Source organism: Athene noctua, chromosome 1 (assembly GCF_965140245.1).
Source record: "Athene noctua chromosome 1, bAthNoc1.hap1.1, whole genome shotgun sequence".
Classification (NCBI taxonomy): Eukaryota; Metazoa; Chordata; class Aves; order Strigiformes; family Strigidae; genus Athene; species Athene noctua.
Window position 1 is genome coordinate 53,303,062 of NC_134037.1, and position 16,597 is coordinate 53,319,658.

At 37.2% G+C, this 16,597-nt stretch overlaps 1 protein-coding gene across 2 annotated transcripts in view; it reads right to left on the reverse strand.

Moving 5' to 3' along the window:
- CDK19 (cyclin dependent kinase 19) overlaps positions 1–16,597 on the reverse strand; it is a 130,451-nt gene that overhangs the window by 57,123 nt on the left and 56,731 nt on the right. For both annotated transcript variants that reach the window (XM_074896156.1, XM_074896155.1), the window contains exon 4: positions 10,674–10,814. In XM_074896156.1, the coding sequence (XP_074752257.1) occupies positions 10,674–10,814 (141 nt within the window). The remainder of the gene's footprint in view (positions 1–10,673; positions 10,815–16,597) is intronic.

A 16,597-nucleotide genomic window follows, 5' to 3' on the forward strand; every position in this document is an offset into this window, starting at 1 on the left:
ATTGTACCAGTAGGAACCAAAGCATCACAGAGGGAAGCTAGCTTAGGGGTGGGAGGGAGGGGTTGAGAATGCAAAATCATAATCCCAATATAAAAACTGCTTTTCAGATGCCAGCAGCTTAATTAAATAGAACAGAATAATTTCCACACTGTTTTTGCTACTTTACAAAGTAACACAGAAAGGTTACTGAGCTGCTGGGGAAGTGCTTCTACAAGTCACTGAAAGGAAACCAGAAGGTAATCGCAACTTGTGCTCTAACACCACTGAGGCACTGAACAAAGTGGGACAGGGCTATGTCAAAATGTCTGTCATATATTCACATGGGTTTTAGCTTCCAGAGGACAGTAAAACAATAGAGAAGAGAAAGAATAGTTTAAAAAAAATTGCGTTAGTACAGAGGTTTGGAATACAGAGAACTAACTGTATGCGTTTAAGACTGACTACTTGCACCATGACAACCCTTTCCTGTCTGGAAATCTGTTGCTTCGCTGTTAATATGCGAAAGAATATTATAAATACTTTTTACCAGTGGTCCAGATCTGCTGAAGGTTTGTTCCTGTATTTATTAAAATATCTTAAAAATTTAATTCCAAGATGTTTTTACATGAAAAAAAAACCAAGGATAAGACTACCATAATCCTCACTAAAGATAAATTTGAAGACCTAATGCCCACTTCCCGAGAGGACCACTTCACATAGTTGGTCATTCACAGAGTGTATAAAAGATTTCCTTCACCTTCTTTAACGGACGTAACTGTGGTATTTGGTCTTACAGCTACTGCAAGGCCAATGATTTCTGAAACATTAATCAGAAAGGATGGAGATTGGAGAAGACAAAGAGGCTCAGAGATAAGCAATCAGTGAAGCACCAGCTGATCAGTCATTTTCTCCAGCAGAGCCAGTTTCTTTGACAAGGTTCACACATAACAAAACTGAAGAATAAACTAACATCCTTTGCTAGGCACTGCAGCTCCCTGGATCACTGATCAAAGATGCTTAATTTAAATGCAAGACAATCTGCAACGTTATTGCAACATCTTAGGAGAGCAGTAATAACTACAGTATGCTTGCAAACAAAAAGAGAAACACACAGAAGAAAGTGAAAGATGGCAAGCAACATGAAGAAATGCAGTGTTTTCTATTTTTCTTGATTGTACGTTGTTACATTAGTTGTCTTCATCGATTTTAACATACTACTTTTAAACTTCATTAATTTCTATTACTGTAATACCATCATGGTGCCAACCTTTGTAGCCTTATTCAGAAGGGGCAATGAATCCAAACAGAAACACTTCCAGCCATTACCCCAAGGGTACTTTCTTCAACAGAAAAAAGTGGCAAGTCTTTTACAAAAGAAAAACTTGCAAAAGCTTCTTCCAAACTTTGCATTTTTTCATTTAGAATGCAAACCCCAGTTTTCTCACTCCAACCGGTGAGCTGCACCAGTAAGCTAAACACATTATGTATTTACTAGAAACCTGCATACAGCAGATGGTATCTGAATTGGGGCTATTAGAAAATATGACATTTTCCTTCTGCTTCTTCTGTAACAGGAAAGAAACAAATTCTAGAATTACTTTAATATTTTGCTTCCTTCTTGCCCTTTTTCCACTTCAGGAAAAGAGATATGAAGCTCACCGGAGCCATATGTCATGTGTTGACTTTACCAGCAAAACTCAGCCAAAAGAACATTAAATCAGTCCCTTTGTTTCTTCTGACTCATCTGAATTTATATCCAGTCAGGGTTTTATGGGCATAAGCTTGTTTCAGAACCTGAGGTAAAACATTTCTCTACAACTGTAATTATTTTTATTAGTAAAAATTAATCTACAAACATCTTCTTAATACTCTTGCCACAAACCAAAAGGTATGCATTAGTCAGTCTCTGAAAAACTGCTGTTTCCACATACTCAATAGAGGTAATACTTCGTGTATGTCTTCATACACCTTTCTAAATCACGTGAAGATTAGTTTTTACAACTGAAGGAAAAAAGCAAAGTTCTGAGTAATGAGAAATGCACCATTTTTGAGTAGATGCCCTTCAATATAATACGCTTAATATTTAAACAGAAAAAGGAGAAATGCATATGCTGATAAAATTCAGTATGCTATTTAGCATGTAAAATTTCTGATTCATTTATCTACCTAGAATACTTATGTGTATGTATCCATACAGATACACGTAAGCATCACATACTGTTGCTCCTCAGTGGTAAATAAAAACTTATATCCTCTAGCCAGATATAAAAGAAGAAAAACGTATTAACCTTTCAGCTAATAAATTCAAATCACTTTCTAAAGTCACCATGGAGTCTAGTCTAACCTCCTGAAATACATCGGTTTACCTTGCATCTCCTTCTCTTTGGGAAATCTGCAAGGTAATTATGATCATTTATAAGGTTCTCTGACACTGTGGAAAGTCCCCTTCACCCCAAAGAGATCATGCAAATGGAAGAATAAAGGACTAAGAGACCCAAATCCATACACAGCTAGGGAAGAATATTAGTCAGGAGTGCATGTCTGTACGCATTCATGCACCCTTCTCATGCACACACACACACAATGACACAGAACAGTGGGGATTACAATTAGAGTGTTTTTAAAAAGTTTAAAGAAACTGGTAGACAGGTTGACTCATTTATTTATAGGAGGCATGTGCATACCCAAATGGGTGAACAGGGCCAAGAAGCTTTTCAAGCCAGCGCAAAATTATTGACAGAAGGCAGGACTCAACAGTTCTGCATTCCTGCGCAGCAGCTGCTTGTCAAGAGAGGGATGCATGAACTTATGATGTCTAAATTTACTTTTGATATCAGCACATAAAAATCCTTTTTTAGAATTGTTGGTGAAAGGAGAGTTTGCTGCACGCATCATTTTACATTTTGTCTTTCAAACCCACAGTTCACTTGCTTAGCAAAATGTCAGTGAGACACTGAAAAACCACTTCAGTTCTGCTGCTTTTTAGGTAACTTTCCTACTTATTTATTGGCCTGGAAAATCTTCTTGTGAGGACACAGGGAGGAAGAGGAGGGACTAGTTAAATACTATAAACTAGCAGTAATAACTACTGACTTTTTTCATTTCTCAAAGGGTTTGACATGAAAGCAGAAGTTAAAAGTCAGTATCTACTTAAAATTTTAAGAAATGTTCTGGTGCCTTCATACAACATGCAATTTATTTTAATTTTCAGTCTTTGTTAATACTGCCAGCCCATTAGAAGAAAAGTATCAAACAACAACAAAAAATAGTTAGCTACATAAACCACAGATACTATACTGCTTTCACTCCAAGATTTCATAGCACATAAAGCAGTAAACTACAAATTAGACCCATAAATAGCTAACAGATTGGGAAACACAGGCAAAGACAGGTTGAGTTGTGTAATGTGGCAGCAAAGTTCCAGGTACAGATCCATGGTAAGAGACTTCAGATTTACATACTGGCTAGAGGAGGATTACTATGAGAAAATAACTGTTTTTTTAATTAATCCCTAAACTACAAGTCAACCAAAAATCTAAAAACTGCTGGAGCTTTATTAAGTACCGTATAATTGAATTATTGAAAATTCACTAAAATGTTGGTATTCTATACAATCATCACAACAGATCATTTAAAATATTCTGAATAAATTAACAGTAAACAGATTAATTATTTTAATCAAAAATGATCAGAGTTAGAAGATGAAACACTAATTAGTTTTATCATTTCTGAATAGGCTGTGCTTTTGAGGGAGACAGAAGTTGTCGACTGCCACAGAGTCATCTGTCTGGTCCCTTCAGTCTGGACTTTCCCCTCCTCCTTTACTTCTGACAGGAGAAAACCCACAGTCTGCAGACAGCTGTGGCTTCCAAACAACCCTGAAAGAGAACAACTACTGCATCGTCCACTACACACCACTCCACAAGAGATGCAGAGCTGGAGCACCAGAGAAGATGGCTTGCCCTGAGTGCAATCATGGCCAGCCAGAGCTGGCACTGGTCAGCACACGGGCATCTCTTGGCTCTATTAAAGACCTACCCTTGGAAAGATGCTGGGGTTACTATTACTGCAGTGGCTGGGTATTCAGGGAACCTGTTAAGAAGCCTGAATCTGGAAGCTCACATGTCTGATCATCCTAAAGGCTCTCTATAGACATTCGCTATATAAACAGACACGCGGAGTCAAAATTATATCAAGCCTCAGCTGTCTGCTATGTCCTTCTACCAAAAATGCCCAGATTAGCACTCCATAAATTCTGAAGGTGGCAGAAGTGCATGGACACTCCATAACCCGCTCCAGGAAGAAAAACAAACCGATTAGCTTAAGCATGCCATGAAAATAGCTTCTGCTAATACAGACAACATAGCGAAGCAAACTACAGAACGCATACATGATCTTCTTCTGCTTTAGGAGACAAGGGGATGGTAATAAAAAAGCTGGAGATAAGAAACTAGTGGCAAAGGCTTTGTCACAGTTGGATTCTTTCTCCCTCCCATCCCTTAGTGAAATTAGAGTGAGAAGGTTGATTTGGAGAGGAAAGGTTACCCTGAGAAAACAACACATGGACATGGAAGCATCACCAGCTTAGCCCACTTGGCAGCTGAAGTGTCACGGAAAGGCCAGCTCAAGTAAGATTTTGGCCTGACTGGAACGATGAGGTGGAATATCACAAAAATCCTGAGAAAAATGAGTCTTAGCTAGCAGTGAGGAAAAGTGATGCACAGTGTTGCAGGGCATGTACACAGAGATGGCTGAAAGACAGAGCTGCTGGAAGATATTCGTTGGCTCTCCTTGCTCCCTCCATGAGCTTTGTCTTCTGAAAAAAATAATCCATCTTTTCTTCACATTCCCACTGAGATTCTTTTAGCTTGTTTTTCTTCCCCCCTCTTCTACTTCTATCCTGTATCTCTTAGTAATATAAGCCCCAAACTCAAGTATTATCTCCACTTTCTGTTGTACCTATCAGCTTCAAAACTCTAAAATGTTTGCTGTCTTTCTGAGTGATGAAAACAATCCTTAAGTTTTCACTACAACAGCTTTTCTTCACTGAATACCACCATAAGACCTCTCCTGCAGTATATAACGACCCTACACTCAGAATTTGCTTCAGGATTTACTCACTTGGTTGCAGAAGTCTGTCACGTTATCAGCCATTCTATTCAATAGCAGAAGTAGGAAAAGTACACTTTCCTTACAACTGCTGTGTACATTTGCTTTAAATGTCAAAGAAAGTATATTTATAAATACATCTTAGACTGTAAAGTTGAGGACCTGAGAAACAGGCTCACTCTGCTTTCTGCCACTGTCAAAAATATTATTTCAAACAACTTTACCTGAATTTCTCAGAAAACACAATTCAAACCAGCAAATCTTAACATTTCTTATGTTGAGAAATTTCAGGTGCTCATTTTATTCTTGCTGGCCAAAAGCTAGGCATCAACAAATCTACAGATACCAAAATGGTTAAGGATGAGGAGGATTACAAATTATAACCATAACACTGGCAGCAGAATAGGACAATGTCACTGAAAATGGAGTCTATCCTTCCCTTATGTCCCATCCTTGTCCACCTGGCTCCCATACATATATCTGACTTGCACATATATCCACCTTACATAAGCATTTGTGTAATTGCATGCTGAACCAGATCAGGGAATGAACTTGCATACAGATCAACCTCTTCTTCATGAGTCTAATTTTAACTCATGTTAGTTTGCCAATTCCCAACTTGGAGGAGTAGGAGGAGCACAGTGAAACAGAGAGGAGCAGAGGCAGCATGGCCTCCTTCTACATCAACATTAAGTTGTATATCCAAACCTCCCCACAGAACCACCTCATCTAGAATCTATCCTCTGTCTCACTTATACTTCAGACACCTAAATCTTTTTCTAAACAGAATAATACAAATCAATGCTTAGAGTGAAAAGGAGTTTTTTTTAAAAGAAATCTCTGCAATTTAAGACTCATGGACACCTTTTTTTCCATCAGTACAAGTTAACTCTGCCCTCTGTATGTAAATCAAAATTGTGAGTTCAAAGCTGTGTCAAACCGAGTATTTTCACCTATATCACTGTTGTTCCATCTAAAATACTTTTGCTGTAAGCTAATCTCTGATTTGTAAAACAACACATACAGTCAATTTATACATTCTAAAGCTGTAGAGGGGCAATACAAGAGAAACTGGGAAATTTTTAGTTGACAAGTACTTAAAATTATAATAAAAACATTTGGGAACTTGGCTTATTTTATAGAGTTAGTTTATATGACTATTGCAATGAGCAAGTTTCCAATTTCAGAATGCTGAAAGCAACCATTTAACACAATCCTAGGGGCAAGGGTAGGGTGGAAATCTGAATTTCTCTGGTGAGTTTGATTCCAACACTCATTTTTCAACTAGTAGTTCTAATAACATTAAGCAATATTCTAAAGAAATGCTCAAGGACGTAAGTGGAATCTTAAATGAATTCCTCAATATGGTTTCCATGCACTGAAAACATCTCATAGATAATACATCCCTCCAGGAAAACACATCCCATTACAGATAGAAATTGCTTTTATCAGGTTTTAAAGGAAATGGTCTCAGCCTGCTTTTGTCCTTAAGCAACTAACATCAACTACAGAACGGTTATTAACACAAGAAAAAGTGCCAAAATCCTTTCTGTTGCTAACATGAACGCCCACTGTGAACAGTGTACAGAAGATCTCCATTTTTAGACGTCTCTCTGAAGTAAGGCCTTTGTTGAACATTCCTGTAGAATCTAAATTACTCACATTTGGGAGAGGAGAGGACAAAGTTATTATAATACCCTGAAATACTCCACTCCACATGCTACATCTTCTAACTTGCTATTGACTCAAGGTACAGAGCACAACTTTAGAACTCCTTCAACTGGAGAGCTCACAGCATATACAGAGCATTTTAAAAAGCAAAAGCGTAGTACCAAAAGATTCTTTCTCTATTATGTAGCTATATTAACCTCTTGTTCATAATGAAATGCCCCAGCAGCTAGCAGAGCCAGCAAAGCTTCCTTCCTCCTCACACGGCTTTCAGGAATGCTGCTATGTTGAAAAGGAAAAATTATCCTGCTCAACAACATGCAATCCAACAACAAAATCCCACTCCAAATTGCTTTCTAGAACAAATATGTGGATTTTTATAGACATGTCAGCTCCAAGGTACATAAACTGAGACGGTGCTATTCAAAGAAATCAAAACTCTAATGCTACTGTCCTGTATTCTGTAGTGGTTCGAATCTTGCCATAAAATTACTGCTGAATTTTTTTTAACTGACACAAATTAACAGCTTAGCTAAAAACCTATACCTAAAAAGTCACTTAGCACCTTTCAGGTACCTTCAGAATAAGAATGCCAGAAACAAAATAACCCCAGTAATATAATAAATCAAAAGATACACTACACTAAATTATCTTCACATTTCTAGAATTATGAGCGTGAGTGTATTTGGTGGTGTATGTTGACTCAGTTTGGGCTTCTGTTGGGAATTTAACCTGACCTAAGTCTTACGTCAGAAGAGATTCAAGATAAACATAAAAATTACACTGATTTAGACGCACAATTGAATTTAATCTTTTACAAACACTTGCACTTTCATCTAAGAACTAAAAAGGTGCATTTTAACAATGGTCTAATGGCAGATGATGCTAGAACCACCTGTTGAGCTTTCTGCTACCACCTCCAGCCTCTCACCCTTCTTCTGCACCAGCTCACACACATGTAGACTCGCAGTAAGATCCCTCAGGGAGCTAATCCTGCAGAAAACAAGCTCTGCAGGAGAAGAGTGAATACTTTCTGGTGGTTAAACTCCACGAATGAGCTCACCATGACTCAGGTGTCACCTGCTGGGCCATTAAAATGTGTGGCAATGCCTAATGGTAGCGAAGAGAGGAATGAGAACTGTCTCCTTGTGGAGACCCATTAATTCAGCCCAAGGACATGACATGTATTGCAAGTCTAAAAGCTGACACTGTTCACCAGTTTTATTACTCTGTCATGATTTTCCTTGTTACTGTTGATCTTAAAAATAAAAGTAACAATTGTAAGGTATCTAAAAATATGGATCCATTGAGAACCAGGGTCATTGAAAAAGCACATTTGGTATTCTAACTTCTTTAAAGGCTCCTTAAGACAGTATCAAATTTAAATTTAAACAGTGTTCTTCAAATACCTCCAAGCAAGTCCTCTTGCAAATACCTAACCTCCCATGTTTCTGTTTTTTCATTGCAACATTTGTTAAAGAAATTCTAAAGGTTATTTCCATGGCTCAGGAGAATTTGACTAATATTATGATAAATTTTCATGGAGAATTTATTTTTTAAAATAAAACCAAAAAAGCAATTAAGCAAGCATAACATGATTTTTATGGATGTCACTATCTTTGGTCTACTTCCAAATGCATGCTAAAAATAGTAAGAACAGAGTTATATTAAACCAGAAAAGTACAAGGTGTCTTGATGCAAAATTTGGTTTACATAAAATAGAAAAATATTTTTCCATCAGATGTAAAACAAAACAGCTAAGAGAAAAACACCAGACAAACTGCTCCCCATATTCAAAAGACACTGAAGACTTGGTATTTACATATTATGCAAGAAACCAATCCCAGTGAAATCATGCCTGAGGTACCATTCTTAGAAGCAAAAATCACAGGTATGAGTATATGAATAAAAATTAAAGATACATAAAATTTTATGTAACTGAGAACTTAAATTAAGTTACTAAATTATTACATTAACTCCTAATTTTAAGAGCAGACAGGACACATCCAGAATAACATGCTTTTTCTTACTGCATTCAAGACACAAAATAACTATTTAAAATACCTGAATTCCTCAGAATTCCGCAACGATTTTTAAAAAGGCAAAAGATTCTGAATACACCTTTAAATCACTAGTGTACCAAAGCATTTTTCAGAATGTTTTCCTTTCTTCCACCGAGGTATTCCAGAATCTATCAGCTTAAATTTATTCACATACCAAGAACACTTATTAAGACTTCACAAATTTCCATGCTCTCTTATCAGTTATGCCAACATCAGTCAAGCACTATCATTCCAGAGTGATGAAAAATAGTTGTCTTTTTTTTTTTGCTGCAGCTCATCAACAACAGATAAGACCCGTAAGCAGTAGCACTAGTCATGCAAAACACCTGATGTTGCAGGTTGGAAATAGCAACACAGGCAAGAAATATATCCAGGGTATTTGTTGTTATTCTTTTAGATAACATCTTGTATTTCCTATCAAGATATCAAGTTCATGCATGGCATTTGAGTGTATATATATTTAATAGCTCTATGAACACATACACTTCACTTAAACATAGCTGAACATAGACTTTTCAGGTGTTTCTTCTCAAGCTGTATCTAATTACATCTCAGCACTGACAAAGCAACAGCTGTCTCCTTAGGAAAGTAATAATTGTAGCATGAAAATCATGGTTGTACTTGCTTCCTGCTTTTTCTCATGGCTGCTATTCCAAAGGCAGGAAGAAAACCCAAAACAAAACAGAAAACCCCCCACAAATATACTAACATCTGTAATTTAACAGAAAAGCTGACAATAAATACTAAAGAACGAGGTTAAAAAAAAAGTGACCCATATCAAAACCTGAAACCCTATGTGTGGCCACTCTTATTAGGTATTATAAAAAAAAAAATATTTCAGAAGATGTCTGTGACTTATATTCCAGGCCTGACTTAGTTTATTCATATCCGTTAAGAAACATTAGCTGTACATCCAAAAGTTAATCCAAGCCCTTGTTTACTATTAAAGACTCAAGAACAATCTATGTCTCAAAACTTAACCTGTGATTGTAAGTTTCTGGACATGCATCCCTGTTTTGATGTACTGGGGCAACTATGAAAAATAATGAAATAAAAGCAGTGGCTTTATACATAGATTACACTACATTTCCTACCATACCTAATACTGATGTTACAACAGCATAACTATTAGAACAGAGTTGGCATATTAACCATCATCTTGTTTGTCTCATGCCAAAAATTCTACTTACAATGCAAGTGGCAGCAAGCACTATACCCCTATTAGTATGCCTCTTTTTGCAACCCTTGGTAGTACTTCACTTAAGTATGAGGAGTGGTGGAAAACTTTAAAGGGGAAAAGGGTAAGTAAGACAAGGCAACTGGCTGCCCTTGTAATCTGCAGTCAACTTAAAGAGCCACTTCAGGTCATGAGAAATTTCAAGATGACAACTCTTTCAAAGTTCTCTTCCCACGGTCAGAAAAATACCAATGGAAAAGAAATAGTCCATGATAAAACTACACTTTCACTGGCTTTTATGGTAACTTGCACGTAAGCCAAACAATGTACAAGGGTATCAATCACTTTCCTACTTAAATGCCTTTTCAAAGACGTACACAAACTTATATGTTGGTTGAACATTCTTACATCAGCTGGCTCATGTACTGTTTTCGGATATTGATATCTGCAATCCTTTTACCGGATCTAGCATCATTGTCTGAGCTCAGATGACTCAGATAAAAACAATGTGAAAACATAGTTTGTTTTCATGTTTAAAGTCTCCATTGGTCTCCTGCAACAATAACAGGAAGAGCTGTACGGATCGATACACAAGATTACTAATAGGGACTTTTCTTCTCCTACCCAACAACACGCACGTGAAACTTTCTTAGCCAGGTAATACATCCAACACTTACCAGATCTCTGTGAAGCACCCAGTTTGCATGGAGGTAATGAATTCCATCGAGGATCTGGTAGAGTAGGGATTTAACCATAGATCTCGGCAACTGCATGGGCTTTTTATTTGCTTTTGAGGCACGGTGAAACTTGATAATATGCTAGAAACAAAACAAGTAGAAACATGAAGCATGTTAGATAAGTAGAAGGGTTTTTTGTTGCGTTGTTTTCTTTTAAACTATTAACATTAAATAATGGAATGAAATACAAAGTTTGTTGAACTTTGCAATTAAAAGTAGTAGTGATGTGATCACCATTTTCTTAAATAGTTTTTATTCTCTGAGTTGGTTTAAAAAAGCAGCTGTCAGGCTTTTATTCTTATCTAAGGACTGACTACTTACCTCCAGTAAGGATCTTAGACATTGCCCTCCCTCCCTTCTCCCCACTTGGGATTCTCTTATTGACAGCTGCTAGAGAAGAAGATTCCAAACAGCAGTATCTACCAGAAGGAGGACTGCACTCTATGCTTTCACACCTTCCATCCCCCTCTCCACCTAGAACAGAATGCTTGCAACTACATTACTATTTCCCCCTAAATCAGAATCCCAGTAGAGAGACAGTCAATAAATATCGGGGGGGGGGGGGAAGATGGACAGGAACTCCAGAACTCCCACATCATTTGGGTGACATCATATCCAAACATCTAAAAACTGTTATATTCTCCCTTTCAAGTTTTGGCTGCATACTTCACTGATGATAACAAGCTAGTGGCTCTTGGATTACAGAGTCAGTCAGCCCACTAGAGGGACAAATATCACTTGAAAACATGGAATGCAGAAGGGGAGCCCAGCATTAAGTCATTTGAAGGAATGAAAAAAAGACCATGAAAAGATTGCTAAGAGATCATGAAATATTCATAAACTAATTAATATTTATTGTAAGATCAGTGTGGATATGGTAGATTAGGTTTGGTTTTGCTATCCCCTACAAGAAATAAAGTGGGATGAGGGCCTTATACCTTTTCAATCCTTGGACAAGGTATGGCTGTGCAAGGCACAAACCAAATTTCAACATATTGCTGTTCAGCAAACAACTAAATCCATTCATTTAGATTAAAAAAACCCTCCTTTTTGAAGGCAATTCAAAGTAGCAACTCAAATAACAAAATAGTTTTCAATTATCTGCTTTTTGAAAGACAGAAATAATAAAGGCAGTTTGCATTTTTACTGAAAGCAATTCAAAATGCTAATCTGTAGAGTGACAAGACTACTAATTACCCAACTCTTTAAATAGGATTTGTCTCCTTCAAGATCATCCCCCCTCCCCAAGTTAAAGAGAGGTAGCCAATGGCTGTGCTTTCATTGAACCTCTGCTCCCTCCACCACCACCCCCTGCCAAGTTTGTCACTACTGTTCCCAATGAAAATGATAACGGGTTAATGTTTTCTCATGGTAAATGCTACCTCTGGCTGTCACCAGTACTTTAGCCACTGTCAAATCATGCTTAGCAAAAGTGTAGATAATATTGTTTAAAGAGAAATCAAAGAAAGCAAAAAAACCCAAGTAAATCAGAACAGTCTGCTTACTCCCTATCAACAGCAATGCTCCCAGTGAGCCTTCCACTCTTATAACAGTGATGGCTATGTCTTAAAACACAGTATAGAAGAAATCTACAGGTTTATCAATTTTTAATATATAAATTAGGATCAGTAAACAAAACAAGCTCTTACTACCTAATCTTTTAATTGTGCAATCACTCTGAAAACTGTAACGGAAAGCCTTAAGGGATCATTTCTTTAGGGAAGTTTTTTTCTTGTCATGTGACAAGAAGATTCTGTGTCAAAACTACATCTGGGAGTCCCCACCTTGAGTACCACACAGTTCTCACTGGACAACAACCTTTGTATGTAATTACAATATGATTTATAAAGCAGTAACAATACCATAAACTCCCAAATGAGTAGCTTTATTAACACACATGAATGCGTATGAAAAAATATAGGGGCACCAACAGGAAAATGTCACAACACAGAGACCTGTAAACCCAGCCCAGCTCTTTTTCAAGGTGCATGTAATCATTAAAAGGGATTTCTATACCCATTTAAAAACTGACTAGTATCCACACAAAACATTATTCTTTATAATAAAGGCATACAGAAAATGAAACTGAAAAACTATCCCAAGGGACAGAATGGGCCACAACTAACCACAGATGCATTGAGGAGGAACACTCTGCCTCTGGCCTTACCACAGCCCCTCTGGTGCCACTGGAGGAAAGGAGTGCGACAGCACCAGGCCAGTGCCCTCTAATTTCTACTCCCGCCCTCCCATGTGGCTCCCCAGGCCCTTCCAACAGATTGAAAACCCTGCTGAAGGCTTCGTCCCATGAGAAACTAAAGGACTGACCAGATGTTTAAAGCAATATGAGAACCTGTTCAGGAACAAGACGCTATCAGTCAAGCAGCTACTAGTATACCAGGGCCATCCACTAGATTAAGCAAAACAAAGCTTACACAAGGGTAGAGGAGGGGAAGGCTTTTTCCTGCGGCAACCCAAAGTAGCAGCATCCCTCTTTCTTCCTCTCATTCCACAAGAACACCTACGTGAACTTTTGAGGTAGACAATCTGCACTTACACCAAGCTTTAGGTATGCAAGTTACCTCTAAATCAGAGCTAGCATAACTAAATCAGCACAATGCTAAGCTAAATTACCCAGCCAGACTTGCCTGCTGAGGCCCACCACCACACTTACCAAAGCTGGCACAGGCTCCAGAAGATGGCAGAGCTTGCTCTTATTTGCCTCTGAAATACCACTTAGACACATCCTAAATCCTCTTGCTCTGATGTGGTTTGTCCCAGTCAGAAAGGCTAAGAAAGCAAGCTCCTTTCTTGAAAGAGTTATTGAATTGCAAAGTGAATTAAAACTAATAGTTTTTCTTTAAGCAAGTAATATCACCATTAGATAAGTTTCAATTGCCTACAAAAGCAAATAAAAATTATTGTTGCCAACTTACTCTACAGAAGTTTATATTTACTAAATTGCTAACTTCAGCCCATCACAGCTTAGATTAGACAACGGAACAAAAATTAAACTGATTTGCCCCATGCCATTGGAATAAATCCACAGTGCTTGTGACCAAGTCCCACTCTCAGAAGTTTTGTAAAAAGTAGCTCATCTGATTTCTTGTATGGAGCTAGCCACATGAAGAAGGACCAACACACACAACCAACACTAAACAGCAATTTAATAGCGTGTCCATCTAAGAAACAGAAAGGCAAATAGATGTCACTGCTGAACAATATCTCTTCTACTAGAGGCAGCAAGCCCAAGCTTTTCCTTATTTCTTTTTATTTTCAGAAATATATCTATATGGCCCTACTACTGTGGTGAGAAAATATTCCTCAAATTAAAAAAAATAAATAAGTGCATCAAAACATAAATAAATGAATGGTCATAACAATTTGATAAAAGTTTTGGAGATCAGTTAGATCAGGTGTACAGTAAACTCCAAAGCAAAGGATGCCATACCAGCACAGCTATACTAAGGGAATTTAACTTAATTCTGCTGACTTCAGCTATGGCAGGAAGATGTGCCCTTTCTGTGCCAAAACATTTAAGATTTAATAGTTTAAATCCAAGACCTCAGGTGTAGAAATGGGTGCAGGCACCAGCACAAACTAGGATGTTCTTTATATATAACTGCACTACGCAAGCAGGTGAGGGATTCTCTACTAGCTTCACTTCCTGAATAGTCCCAAAGTACAGCCTTGAGTACAGCATAATCTTAGACCTAATAAAGGTATGGAATTATCTACAGGAATTATAGGAATTGTAATCTGCGTTTCCCATTCCCCAGATGACTGCTCTAACCACTAGGTTTCAAAGCCACACTCCTCTTTTCTCTCATTCAACAAATCTTTTCGCAGAATAGCACTAGTACATAGTCTCAACATTGTCCCATGAGTTGCAAGTAGAGATTTGAATCCTGACAGGTGTGAAGGACACTCTGCGTATCTCTCCAGAAACCAGAATGTGTGCTTGAACATTTCAGCTTCTAACCTTTAGGTAAGCTCAAGGTCTTTGCTGAATCTTAGCCCTCATGCATAACCACTAAGAACAAAACATGAGGACTTGAGAATCCAAGTCAGAGACATGTTTGCAGCAAGACAACAAGCAGACAGAGGGTCAAACAGCTTCAGCATTCTCCATGACTTTTTTTCACTGTCACTCCCTAAAGATAATTTAATTCCCATATTGTGATTGATCATCTGGCCACAAAAGCTGGAAAACACCCAGATACATTCAGCAAAAGTTTGGGGAAGCCTTAATTGTCAGTGCACACTATACAAGTCACACGCTAGAGAACAGAAACCCATCCACAATGTTATCCCATCACAATTTCATTTTAATTAGTTCATTAGAACACTGCAGATGCAAGCTCTCCTTCTGATATACCTGAAGTGCTTCAAAATGAAAGAACACATCATACCAAGTAAATGAAACTCCAAGCAATATTCAAATCTATTCAGCAAAAGTAGCCAAAATGCCTTTCCTTTCTGTACATCTGTATTTTCAGATTACTAAATTTTAAAAACATGCTGCCATTGATTGGATTCCAAAAATGTGAGCCAATTAGGTATTTGCTTTTGAATATAAACATAATGTAAAAGTATTTCTACTGCTTTTATGTATTTTGTTTTAAATTTAAACAAGGCATCAACTTTGTGGCAGTGGCTTTAAGTCTATATTCTAAATTAAATTAACACTTCACTGACCAACATTGAAGTATACATTTATCAACATTCTAGAAAAGTAATGAAGCTTCCAGAGACTGGCTGTAATTTGCTGTTTACAATCTCTGGGACTATTGGTTTTATTTACTAACTACTTACTTCCAATTTTCAACTTCAAAAAAATGTAATAAAATTGAGAGGAAAAACAGATGAACTGGCTTATTTCAGTAAGACCATCTAAACAATAATAAAGAAGTGAAACAGAGCTAAGCATTGGAAAAGAAAATACAGTGGTGACTCATGAAACAATATTCAGTCTAATAGTTTGCCTTCTATGTTACCTAGTGTGTTGAAATTGGTTTGAAAATTGACCAATGAAGTACATACATTTTTTAAATCCTCCACCATAAACAAAGTAAACATAATGCATGACAATACAGAACAAACTCATTTAGTTTGTTTCATGAAAACCCCTAGTATTTACCCAGAAGTTAAATGACCATTCAAAAAGATCCTAATTCTAGCCTGCTTCCAAGGTAGTTAATCAGATACAAACATACTCTCACTGTGTTTGTATCACCCCATTCCTGAGAATTGCTATTCAGTATGAGAGAGGTTAAAAGAAGCAAACAACTCAGACGTGGAAAGTTTTCATGAACGTAAGAAGCCAGTTAAAGGAGAGATTTTATGCATGTCTGACTAAATGAAGTCACACTGTGAGGTCCCACCTCAACAGACATGAGATCAGACACAATCCCCTAGAAAACCTGACTGCTTGAGTTCTACTGCTTAAGGCAATGCTTGTTTCAAAATGACATGCATCTCCATCAAACTGAAACATAACTATGTTGAGATGCCTCTTGCTGCTGAAATAGTCTGTTTGTTCCATCCAATCCCTAATCCAACCTTTGAGAATAAAACATAATTATATCAATGCACATGTAAAAAGTAAAATTATATTTTAATATTAAAGATATGGAAGCTTGGATTCACATTAAATCTGTGTCAAAGTCAAGAGAAAAATTCAGATTATATGGCTTCAAATGTCACTTCAAACATAAAATTATTTCCATTTTTTCTGTTCAGGAATCAATACCCAAACAAATGTAATTTAACATGGCACATGTAAAGCACTTAGGCTATGGAAGAATAAATCAAAATTTAAAGGTGGTATAAAAACTAACCATGCATTGTTCACACAGTTTTCAAAG